At 28.1% G+C, this 13,891-nt stretch overlaps 1 protein-coding gene across 1 annotated transcript in view; it reads left to right on the forward strand.

The window, feature by feature from the left end:
• LOC129976566 (uncharacterized) overlaps positions 1 to 13,891 on the forward strand; it is a 44,285-nt gene that overhangs the window by 28,435 nt on the left and 1,959 nt on the right. The window contains exon 2 of the mRNA XM_056090197.1: positions 12,698 to 12,855. Coding sequence (XP_055946172.1) covers positions 12,698 to 12,855 — 158 coding nt within the window. The remainder of the gene's footprint in view (positions 1 to 12,697; positions 12,856 to 13,891) is intronic.

The raw sequence follows: 13,891 nt of genomic DNA on the forward strand, positions 1-13,891 counted from the left end.
TGCCTAATTTTAAAAGAAAGTAGTAAATTAAAATTGGCATTGCCTAATTTTAAAAGAATGTAATAAATTAAAATTGAGGCAGATTTATGAATAAATTGTAAGGAAATTATTCTATTCAAAAGACAATTTTATATTTATCTGAATTTTAATTTGAATGTTGAGAAATTCAATGAGTTTTCGAATGATTTTCCTAAAAACAATCAAAATGAAAATCAAAGATATTCTCCGAATTAAAAATAAAATCATCGAGCGAAACATTCTTGAATAAAAAAAGGAACTCAATCACTTTTTTTTTTATTATTTCCCTTTTCTCTACCTAATATTTTTCATCTTCTCAGGTTACGTGCTTTATTAATATCGTTAAGCTGTAATGTATTTTCTGTTACTTGTAAAAACTGTTCACATGGCTATGAAATCTTTAAAAAAAGAGAATCAATTGCTCTTGTATTTTTTTTTCTGATAGATTAAATCCAAGATCAAAGACACTTTCATTTTCGCTTACATGTCTACATTTTCAATGTTAAATATTGATTTGCACTTTGTCTCAAAAGATGGAGCATGAGTTTATAAGCAACAATTTACAATTCTTTTAAATCCTTTAAGAAAAACTGAATACTTTTAAATTGAAAATTTTATACGTTTATGCAGCGAAAACATTTTGAAATCATAATTTTAAATTAGAAATTCAAAGAAATATATTTTGATTTTTCAAATATATCAATCATTTAAAAAGTTTATGAAATTTGTTTGGTATTTCAGTGATTTTATTTAAATTTATATTATAAAATATCTCTTTATATATAGTCATTTCATTTTTTATCAATATATTTGATAGCTTTGAAATTATTTAAATATTTATCACAGTATGTAAAACATGGCTATGAATATTGTATTCATGCGTCTTAAATCTATTCGTTTATTTTGACCTGCCGTCTTTGGCGAGCAGCAAATTTGCCAGGATTATTGGTTGAGAAAAATTTTATTAAAATCCTTTATACGTAACGTGGGCTATTTTACATCCTTGGTAAAGTACTTTCAAATTTTGAGAAGACAGATTTTACAATCTATTCACTTATACGCATGAAAATAGGTTCAGTTATGTAAAATTAAAAAAAAATACTGAAAAATTATGGGAAATAATAATCTTACTGAATACGTAATTTTTAAAATAAGTTTCTTCGGTTTAATTTAGTTGTATTACCTCCCATTTTAAATCAACCCTAGGATTAATTTGGGGCGGACGTCGTCAATTTGAAACACTGCCAGATGACGAGGGCGAAACCTGCACTGGCACCTCTCTCTCCAAACTTCCACACCACACCAACAAGAAGACATTTGGCCTCGATGGATTTTAAGTGCACCAGACCCACTTACACGATGGTTCTTCGGTGAATAGGGCTTCGAACTTGAAACCCGCCGGTTCCGAGATGAGATCTTACCACAAGATCAACGCGGCCTTTTAATGTTCTTCGGATAGTGGTATCTACAGCTATGATCTGAAAATTTAATGTAGAAAAATATTAAAAAAATAAATTTTTATGTGCATTTAAGCTTTATTTTTATTTTTAGTACCTTATAATTGAGGAGAGTATTGTACCTGTGATTGATTTTAGATATTAATTTTTCATCGGCTTTATTTACAAGTTCATTTCTTTGTTGTGATTTTTTTCTGAACTCTGCTTAATATATTAGCATTTCTTGCATATTTTAAAATGTCGGAATTTTTAATTTTAATATTTTGAATTATTTTTTTAAATTTCTTACACGGTAGTCAACTACCAGGGGGAAGTTTTATGTTAAATAAATTGTACGAAAAAAATGCATATAATTTGTTTTTGGAAATAAAATTCTATACTATTTTAATGAATGACGAAATCTTTAGTCAACTTATTAGTTAGATAAAAAAAATCTATCTTCAATTTTTCAGGGTTCATTCACACATCTTGTGAATTATTAATTACAAAAGTATGTGTACTTTTCGGTGGTGAAATCTGAAAACCTTTGTGCTCATCGCAGCAAGCATTTCTTTACATCAGCAATAAACTAAAATAAATAATTGAAGGATAAATTTTGTATTAATTATACAAACCACCCGTTACACCAGTAATCAAACACAACCAAATTTTGCCACCAGTTGCCGCCACAGATTGAAATGAACGAAGTGAAAACCGGTTACAAAAACACTAGCCTCTAAATTTGTATAAATATTATATAATCTTTAAATTAATTTTTCCTTCATTTCGTTAACAAATGATGCTACTTCTATGGTACAAATATTTAATTAAAAATAATCGAACCATTGAAAATTAGTTTTGAATATTTAAAATAATTCCTTATTTTCAAAAATACACAAGTGTTCGAAATTATATAAGAATATCAAAAGACGCTATACAAAATTGCTACTCTTTGCTCAAAATTGCTACTCTCAAAATTGCTCTCTGATCTCAGATGACATCCAAATTATTGAACATCATCATAAAAATACCGTACAATAACTTGCACTAATAAGGCGACAGATCAAGAAAAGTAAAATCAATTATAAACATAAAAACAAAACCGAAAATAAAAAAAAGGACTTTTAGAAAATATACTTTTATACCAAGCAAGCACCATTTGTTCCAAAGCACAGTCAAAATTATTTTTGACTTAAAAATACAAGTAACAATCTTTGATAAAAGTATACAAGAAAAATAAAAGAATTTCTTTATATTTCGAGCTAAAAGTTTTATTTAGGCGAAAGAGTTCTACGTCCATGCTGTTGCTTCAATTATGAAGAAACTGATTACCTTCTTGCTGTCAAGTTAAAAAAATACACTGTATTGTTACAAAAAATGACACAGCATGATGATTGTGTCATCATGCTGTGTTCTTTTTCCTTTTTTTTTGTTGTTGTTCCTGGATATTTCTTTGCCAGCAGCATTCGAAGCTAATATAAATGGATTATTTTAGCAATTTGCAACGGAAGCAAAATGTGATGTTAATGATTTTTGTTGCTTTTTCCTCTAATTGTTTTCATTCCAGTGGTTATCTCTTCCAAGGTCAGGTAGTTATGATTATTTCAATGCTAAAAGTTTTCATTTCTCTCTTCGTGGCAAAGCTATATTCCGGAATTTTGTGTTTATATACAAATGCTTATAAATAAACTGATTTGAGAATCATTCGACATGAATCATTCATGTGTGAATTCAGTTATAATAAAAGTTCGAAATGTAGGAACTAAAAGGATCCAATTTCTTACAAATGTATTTGAAATAAAGGAAAATAAAATTGTATTGTTGTTCGCTTCAGTATCCCGAGACTACCACTTTTCGACGATTCTATTTCTTTAAGGGGTGAGACGTGAAACGATGAGCGAATTTTCGGAATTCTTCATTATTTGACCTTGATTTCCACCCCATTAGATACTTTTTGTTCAGTTTTTTCTCCACGTGTATGTGAGTATTGCATCTTTTCTGACAGTACTATTTTATTTTAACGCAAAACTGGGTATTGATTATTTTTATGACATTTTAAAGTGGTAAAAATGCTTTCAGATGAATATTTTATGTAATATTAAATTTGAGAGAGATTACTACCTTGTTGATATCAAAATGGTATCAATTCAATAACAAATAAATAGAAGTGTTTTAAAATTTAAAAAAATTGTAATAAAAGTCATCCATCAAATTTTAAGAACATAAATCTTTCATTGATTCATCAGAATTTAAGGCTTAAGCCTCTTTAAAATAAATAAAAAAATGGTATAAATTGTTGTTTTAATGTGAATTAGAATCTTTTTCCCACAATGCTACGAGTTATCAGCAATTTATTTACTTTCTATGTTCACAAATAATTCAAGTTTATTTCATTGTTAAATGCAAACATCTTTTTTTAACTTTCCTCTCACCTCAATTTTGACTAAATAAACGCATCCTAACGCATGCGCAAAAGCTCGGATTGTTTTCGAATCCGAGAAGGAAAATATTGAAATTATCTTTGTTGCGAGGTGAAATACTAAACGAAAAATAAATGAGTCTTCTCATATTTAAAAACATCATCTATCCTAGATAAACGCACGCGATTTTGCAAGAATTTTGAAAGACCAGTAAACAAAAAATATATTTAATTTTATATTAGATGAAAAATAAAAATTTATAATTTCTTCAATTCAGTCTTCCTGCATTTTTGTGTCAATGTCATTCAAAGAAAGCCAACTTAATTTAAACATTTAATGTAAACCTGAATGTCGTTTATTGAAGTTCCATTTCCTGAATTCAACTTTAGATAATGCCGGTTCAGGATTTAATCTTGACAAATATAGAAAATATTTTCCGGTGTTATAAGCAATATAAAAAATGTTCTTTTTTTTCATAATTTCATTTAGAAGAGTATGCAGCGAAATTATGCATAAATAAGAAATTTCAATATACTGTTGAAAATTTGAAATATAGAAGACTTAAAAGGGTATATGACCTCGTATCTTTAAGCTAATTCTACATATTAAAAATAAATTTTAAATGTTTGGACTGTTTTTATTAAGAATTTCTTATTACAATGTCATTGTAATTTTTTTTGCATCGTATTATCATAAAGAATGCAATAACGCTGTATTTATTGCATGCGATACTTATTACAATAAACTCAAATGCAATTGCTGGGCGGATTATTGTTATTCTTTTTGAATATTATAATTATTATAATTAGTATTCTTTAGTAACCATTGTTTGACATATATAGTAAAGTACAATATTATATTTTTAAGTATTTTTTCAAGCATAAATAAAATTTCTATTCTTTGAATACATTCTTATATTATTGCAATATATTTGAAAAGTGAGAAAAAAAATATAGATAATCTAACATTATTTCCTTAATAATTTTTTAAAAATCATTCATATGATTTTTATTTTTTATTTATTGGTTTATCAGAAGTTGGAGATATATATATATATATATATATATATATTATATATATATAGGTTACTTTAAAGCTACGGTAATTGATTGAATTATCCATATGGAGAAGAATATTTATTATATAACACTTTTGTTATTTAATAAGATGGTTAATAGTTATTAGGTATTCTTAAGGAACATTCCGGATTTGATATTCGAGAATTTTTTTTCAAACATGTGTATATTCATAATATTCTCATTTAAATTCATAAATATACAAGGATGCAATCTAATTTTGACTAAAACTTATTTCTTTCATTAAATGCCTAACATTCTAAATTTTTTCAAAACTAATTTTGATAATCCACTATTTTACATCTACTATTTTATTTCCACTTACATTTTTCAAATTTATAAAAATATAATATTAGAATAACATTTGATATTAAGTATTTATTCATTTATTTGTTTTTTATCACCTTTTTTATTTATTTGCATTGAATGAATATATTTGAATTAGATGATTTTTTCTTCTTTATTATCATTTTATATTAAAGCTGGGAAATTATATATAACATGTTCCATATTATATTATATTATATATGGAATTTGTTATAGAATAATTTTATTTGCAATTTACAAACGTGGAAATACAATAATTTGTTTTTGTATTTAATTTTTTTTTGAATCATGAAAATTTGATTATGTTATCAGTTTTTCAAGTGAAAGTTATTCAAAATGTGGGTACATATTTTAGAGGCATCTTATAGAAAATTCAGTGCCATTTATAAATAAGAAAACAATAATTTAAATTAAAAAAATATATTGTCTAAAATGATTAACATACAACTATATTGCGTAATTAAAATTTTTTACTGAACGACAAAGAACTTATAAATCTTTTTGAGAGAATAAACATCTTCAGATGATTTTTAAAACATTATTCTTCAGATATGTTTTTTGCAAAGTTTAAATAGAAACTTTAGTTATAAAATCGGAATTAAAACTAAAGAAAGTTTTGTACTTTCAACAAAGAATAGGAAAACATTCGCTCAATATTTCTGCTGACAAGACTTCCATACAATAATTTGTGTTGAAAGGATTTTCCACGAAACCTTATTCTACTTGTTATTCTGAATTCTAACAAAAGAATTTTACGGCAAATAATTCTGAAAGCCGGACACAAGTACTGCTTTAAAAATAGGAATAAAAAAAAAATTGCTATTTTTTTGTCAAAAAATACGTAAACTTATTTTTTGAAGCATGATTGTCATTCCGTATGGCTGTCCAATTTATACATTCAAATAAAATGTGCATTAAACCGTGAAAAATAAGATGAAGTTCTAAGAATATAAAGTAGATTCAAAATTTGTATATCGTGGATTTTTTTTTTTCATAATTTAAAAAAAAAATGATTGCATAATATATTTCTTACTTAATTTTTATTCTTTGGTATTTCAAATAGTTTAAAAAGAAAATGCATAAGATAAATAGGTATACATTTAAGTATACTATACATAAAAAAGAATTGGTTTAAAAAATAATTGTTTATTTATTGTTTTAAGAGAGTTTTTTTATATTAAATACTTTCTACCGTTTAGTTTTTAATCTATATTCCATTTTTCTAAATATAATTGAATCGGGAAATCAATTTTTAAATCAAATTCATAACAAGTGGCATCTTTTGTTTGGAAATAAAATGTAATTAAATTGATGAATTAACCGAGAACAGTGTTCTAAAAATATTAAAACTGTATATTGTTATCGCAAAAACACAAGCTGAAAATTCTTTTTAAAAAGGTTTTAAAATTCTTTTACAAGCAAAATATGAATGAAATTAATATAACAAAGTTTGTTATTAATATGAAACACTTTAAATGAAATAAAAGCATAAAAAAACAACAGATTTATATTCTATAAAAATTAATCATAATTTAGTCCAGAATATTTTAATTCTTCAAGGAACAGCAAATCTGTGTGGCGCATGCAGCATGCAAAATGCGTTTTATTGCGGTGGAGGCGTTGAAGCTGGTTCATTGGCAGATATGCGTGGCCTGACTTCCAAATAAGGCTCTTTTGCAGTCTCTTACCTGTTTCACTAACAAAGATCTAATATTACTTTTACCAGCGACCTAATGAGTTAAACTGATCATTCTCGACGTTTTGTGCCAACAGGGAGCATGTATCTGGGAATATGTGTACAAAAACAACTCAATGGGACTCGAATATTCAATCATTCCTGATTATCACCACTTCATTCTATTTGGAATGTATGTTTCCTAATGACGAATGCGAAATTCTAGCCGAGAATAGTTATGTGCTTGTGGAAATTAAGGATGGGTCTTGCGCACAAGCTAGACGTTCACTGAAAGAATAGGAATGATTTGAAGTAGATAAATTAGAAAGGCAGAGAGTAACTCTGAAAAACTGGATTAAAAAAAATGGGCGGATTAAAAAATAAAGAAGCTTGGAAACACATAAGCCATTTACGTAGCGTGTAAATAAATTACTGTGTAATCAAGAAAAGCAACAGTAATTTCTTGACATGATCCCGGGTTTCGGCACCATGTAAATAAATTACTGTTGCTTTTCTTGATTACACAGTAATTTAATTGAAAATGAAGATTGTGTCCTGGGTGAAATGACTTGAAGACGCATGTTGTCTTTTATGTGGTTTATTGGTAACATCAATAACAAAAGGCACATGAATGCGCCATAGTGTATTAGGCCTAGAGAAACTACTCATAAAACGTCTCGGGAGGGAGAGAGAGAGAGAGAGCCGAGATAACACTCCCCCTAGTACAGGAGCCCAGTTCGCTTTTGCTAGAAAAAAAAATATACTAAACAACAACAGGGAGACCACGTGATACATGACTGGCAGCTACCTCCGCCCAGGAAGATCACGTGGTTAATTGAATTCTTAACATAGCGTACTTAACGGTCACGAATGTCCAACCTTAGGGGATCGCATAGATGCCTAATGTTGGATAATTACGACCGTTTTCAATCAGAAAGTTGTTTGCTTTATTCTACGAGTGCAGATTTAAATGACGGATGTGTTATTAATATATTGTTCCATGAAAATGATCTGTTGGTATTAAACTTTTTTAAAATCTTTGATAATGACGATAATGAAACAATAGATAATATTACTTAATATACTCCAAATCATATAAAAAGACAGCGTAATATTCTATTTTAAATCTAATTCCACCTCCCTCTTTCATTTATAACTTATTCTCTTTAATTTTTATTCGTTCCAATATTCACCATTAACTACATTAAATTATTATATAAAAATCTCCTCTCTCCATAATTACATTTTTTTCTAAGTCTAAACTAAACTCCTCCCATAATAGCATAACCATGCACTCCACACACTCTGACCAGCCAATCGAATTGCCAGCCTCTTCTCACTAACTCCGCACTAGCTCCATGATCAAGATGACAAGAAGACAACCACTGAGAAAAACCAACACGACAAAATCCAATATGTCACTGTGTTTTCCTTTCATAAAACTTACGGGACTGAGATGGCGCTGCGGTAGTTAACTAAAACCTGAAGTGAAACTTCTTTCTTTCCTGGGAAGATAGCTCTAACAAACCTCATTTTCACGCAACACTCCGGCGATGACGATTAAATCAATGCAAGGAAGGCAAAGTTCTCATCCAGCAATATCATCACCTGTGGGGCTAGGCACCCCCTCAACCAAACAAAAATGATCAGTTGGATATTTTTGGATTTATTCCATTTGAAACATAAATATAGACCAATTCCCCCTGAAAAGCAAATTATCGTATTTACTGGGTTTAAAGTCAGACTTTTATCTCTTAAGTGTAACAAACCTCTTTCAAGATCGCTATGACCAATGTAAAATGTTACCTTCGCCATTATCATGGATCCTCGACTCAATGGTTTGATAAATACTTTAGAAAAAGTGTGATTAGTCATAACCAAAATAATTCAAGATTAAATAGTCTACATCCCATCATTGCCCTTAAAGGGTGCCTGTTGAAGCATTTAGATGAGATGTCCACATACTTACAAAAGTTTCTTCATTACGTTGCCTGTCTCTAATAATATAAAGAAGAATTTTCACATATTTTGATTTTGAATTATTTGTGTATGCTTTCATTAACAGTATTTAAAATGCCATTTGTCTTCTGAAATTTGTCTCAGTTCTGCTCTAGTTTGGTGTTTGATCTGAAAACTTCAACGTTACACATTTATCTCGTTGAAAATTTTACTACTTTAATTTTTTTTTTAACACAGTACACTCCCGAGTATCCGGTTCATGATTATCCGCTTTCCTTATTATCCAGCCTAGTTTATCAAAAACTTAAAAACTATAAGTTTTGATTCTTATCTTACCTTTTCATATATATCTGTGTAATAATTTATCAGTGAAAAATAAAATCAGTTTCAGTCAATTTTCTTAAGAATTAGACCTACGATTTACATTAATGTTTTGCTTTGCTTTGCTGCATTTAAGTTAGGCATTACAGAATTTATGTTAAAATGTGCAATTTATATCCTTTAACTTACTTTTTATCTTATAAATTCTTCAAACGTGCAGTACACAATACAAACATATATAAACTACCAGTACAGAGCTTGTATTTTAGCTCGACACGTTACCGGCAACGGCTTCTATGATTCACATTCTACGTGGTTTGAGATAAATGGGGGGGGGGGGGTACTTAATACTCAATAAAAAGTGAGAAAATACATATTATAACAGTGAGTTCTGGTATAAAAAATTTTGTCTTCTGGTATTGGCGGGCAAAGAAATGAGTTCATAGAACGCCGGCTCATCTAGCTTTTTTGTCCAGAATCAAACAAATTTCATGCTTTTCATGGAATGAATAGTTGAATCGATACAAAATATTCTCATTCCATTGGAAAGTATCATTTAATTACATAACAGGAAGAAAAAAAACAATCTTGAGCTACATGTTGGGGAAAAAAAAAAAAAAAAAACAGGAGATTTTAGTTAAAAATGTTCTAGTCGTGGACAAGAATCGTATTGTTACTTAGGAGAATTTTCAATTGGGTTTTTTATTCGAAGATTACATCCTTGAGAAATATTTTTTACAAAATATGACTAATCTATATTGATAATTTAAGAATGAAGGGGAAAAAACGATAAACATAGTTATTTTATATTGTTGCAATCAGATTTTATGCGTTAGTGCCCGCTAGCGAAGGATCAGTTTTTCCGTTTGCAGGGTTGCCACTTGGCGACGTTATCGCCGAATTGACGAGATTTTTGGCGATCTAGACGATATTTCATAAGATTTCGAAAGTTCGAGAATTCTAGCTCTAGCACTAATATTTCGGGAGATAAGACATTTTTCTGTTAATCAGTGGAATAATGCTTACGTCATATCTCATCAAGGTAGGGTATAAATAGGACGTGTAATAGGGTAAATGAGAGACGAGTTCACTAAAAGCAGTTTCGTTTGTGATCTGATCGTTTGAGACTTTTTTCACAAAAATATAATAAAAATATATACTTTGTCATATCTGCTTCTTGAAAAATCGGATTTTTTTACATAGACAAACATAAAAGTTATATTAAAGTTTAAATATTTTTTAAACATTGATATAAATGTTTGCTTGATTTGTAATTTATACTTGTTTAATTTTTCTTCGTAAAATTTGTTTAACTGGCAGAAAAGCTCAAAGTTTTATAAAAAAAAGTACAATGTACATTTTTATATCTACACCTACAATGTAAAATTCCTTGTACTTTTAAAATTCTAAAAACAACTGTTTACTTGCTTTCAAATGAAATGCAGAAAGGAGCTCTTGGCAAGAAACATGAAGTAAGATGTTTCCGACTTTATATAAAAGGAGTATATTTATCAATATAGCAATATCAAACATGCATTTTAAATATTTACTTCTGGCTAAACAGCATTTCGAATATATTTCAAAATCTATGAATTGCTTCCATTTTTAAAAATGTTGTTTTCTTGTTCATAATTTTTTTCAAGGAAATGAGAATTTAAAACAAATGATGCATTTTTTTCAAACAGAAAATTTTCATAACTGATTAAAAAGTTCTTTTACAAGTTGTAAATTTGTGTAGTGAAAATGCATTCGAATAATGTAAACAATATAAAATAGTATATGTAAATCGTTAATAAGACGATAAAATTGTAATCTATTTCAAATCATAATGAATGACAACGTCCCAAACAATTTTTTTTTACATATGTCGTGTATAAGGGACATTTTTTCCCCCCTAAGAAGTATTTCTGCACTGTTAGTGAGCACATACCCTGCAAAAAAATCGAAGATTCTACGCAAGAAAAATCAGAAGACAGTTTTCTTGACTAGTCATCCATTTATTGACATCGACCCACTCCTTATTTTTATACAATTTTCGAGAAGCAATTCCATATCACGGTTATGAATATTTCTTCAAGACAATAAAAATTATTTTCTTCTTAAACTACTAATTTCACAAGAAACTTCCTGGATTTCCGCGTGATCGTTAAAATAAATTTGCTCTGGTTTTCCTCACGAGCTACTGATCGCTCACACTCCACGTGAACGTCTAATTTTCTTGACTGCAAGCAAACAAATCCTTTCTACATAACTTTCAAGACAACGGGAAATGCGCTGCCATCTGGGTTTTGGAAGGAGAAATAATCCAGACAACATATACTAATTTATATTTTTTTCCATTATTCGAGTGCACTATCACTGCATAAATGTACAAATTACAGCATTATTTTAAATCTATGAATTATAAATTTTATCGTACACACTCATGTATACACACAAAAGAAATTCTGCCAAATGTTGGCACAAAGCCTATTGAAAAATAATTGTGTTAATTTGATAACATAAAAGGATTTCTACATACACCAGTAAATAATTACAAATTCCAAAGTTAATTTTTAATGTTATCCAATCACCATATAAACTATATCAAAAGGTAGGCGAAAAATTGAGATGTTTTAATCGTGACTTTTTTTACATTATTTTAGATATATCGTTTCAGTCCAAGATATATCTACAGTCTATTTAGATATATCGTTTCTAAATAGGTCCACAGACTTAAAAAAATCAAAATGTTTTTAACTGAAATTATAATGCGATTCAAAGTAAAAGTACTGAGGTAAATAAATTAACCAGCGAAATTCGACTCATTTCTAACGAACAAAAAACATGGAATGCGCAATTAGTAGGATAAAGTAATACAAATTAATTTATAAAGTAAGGGACGTAGTAAGAAAATTGTATAATTCAGGATATTACGAAAAGAAGACAACTATTTTTATTACATAAATTGAAACTTCCTTTTATTTGGAGTCGTTCTGATCAGTTAACATATTAAAATATGCTATTTATAACTTTTAATAGCTATAAATAAATAATGATATTTCGATATACAGAAAAATATTGATATGTGTTGGACGATCGTGATGAAGTTCCGTCATCGCCCAACCCTACTCTATGCCCCGTTTTGTCTATCAAAGCTTGGGAAATAAAATCTCTATTTCCAATATTTTCTACTAAGAACACTGATTAGTCTCTCTTTATTAAAGTAAGATATTTTTACAATTTAGGTTTTTTTTTCATTGGAAAGTAATTTTTTTAGGCAAAAATACCAGCATACAATCTGCATAGGATTTTTTTAACAGTAAGAAATTTAAAAAAGGAAAAAAATAGAGAATCAGAATTGATAATACACTGGCATTTATCTCTCTTTTTTAATCTCCAGTTTCTATTCTTTACTTTGACGAGCACTCAGATTAATGTCAAGACCATGTTTTGTTTTCTTATGGCTATCTTTCATTTTTCTAGGAACCATGGTGTTTGTTTTTCATCAACTCAAGTTCCGCAGCCGCAGTTCAAAGAAAACGGACAGGCACAAGAAAAGGGCAACCGTTTACGCTCCGGAATATTTGGATGAAGCGTTCGCAGGAAATACATACATTCACAACAACATATTTCTTCCAAATGTAAGTGTATGGAAGTATTTTTAAAAATAAGCAATAATTTAAAAATTTTAATTCACCACAAACGTCAATCATACTGAATTCATTATCACTCAAAAGAAATAAAAACCAATACATTTGATTAAAATGCATAGGCTATTTGACAATTTTCTGAAAAATGTGGCCTATAGTACTATCATGAACTATGCAAAATTGTACAAAAATTCAGCGTTCTAAAAAAACAAGAAAAATTCCTTATAAAATTCTATTGTTTTCCTAAAACAATTGAAAATAAATATGAAATAGCTAAAAAATTTTAATTTGTAATTTATGGATTACGGTTAATTTTATTTCATATAAATTTTTTTAAAACTTTTTATTTTTATTTTTAATAATAAAATGAGCATGAAATAAAAAAAAGAAATTTTCTATGAAAAAATGTTTTAATAAATTATGATGAGAAATGTTTTATTAGTCCGAGATCAAAATAGTTTAATATATTAGTATGATTATCGAATTTTGATACAATACTTCTAAATATTTTAAAATCTTACGTTTATCTATTATGCAGATAAAATATATTATTTTCCGAAAATTAGCAATTTCAAATATCGATTTTCTTCGAATATAATCATAATTTTGGGGAAAAAGTTAAGAAGGGAGAAAAATTTAAAATTTTGGGAGAAGTTAATAAGCTTTTTCAATATATTTTACATTCTAAAATCTTATATAACATACCTTTAACGCCATTATTTCCTGAAAAGTAGCATTTGCGAGTGTTAATTTTTTTTTACACAGCCCCAATTTTAAAAAAACTAATAATGTCCAAGCAGAAATTTTTAAATCCTAAATCTAGCCATTTTTGGAAACTAATATGATGTTTTTAACACTAGAATTACCGATGTAAATATATATCTAGTTTTACCATAACCGCCAAATTGACGGTTTTTCATCATCATTGTTTTGATTGTAACTTTTGGCTTAGTTTATGTAAATAAAAGAATATAATTGAACAAAAACAACATTTAATATAGGAATTCATTTATTATTAATAAAAAAA

This window comes from Argiope bruennichi, chromosome 7 (genome assembly GCF_947563725.1).
Source record: "Argiope bruennichi chromosome 7, qqArgBrue1.1, whole genome shotgun sequence".
NCBI lineage: Eukaryota > Metazoa > Arthropoda > Arachnida > Araneae > Araneidae > Argiope > Argiope bruennichi.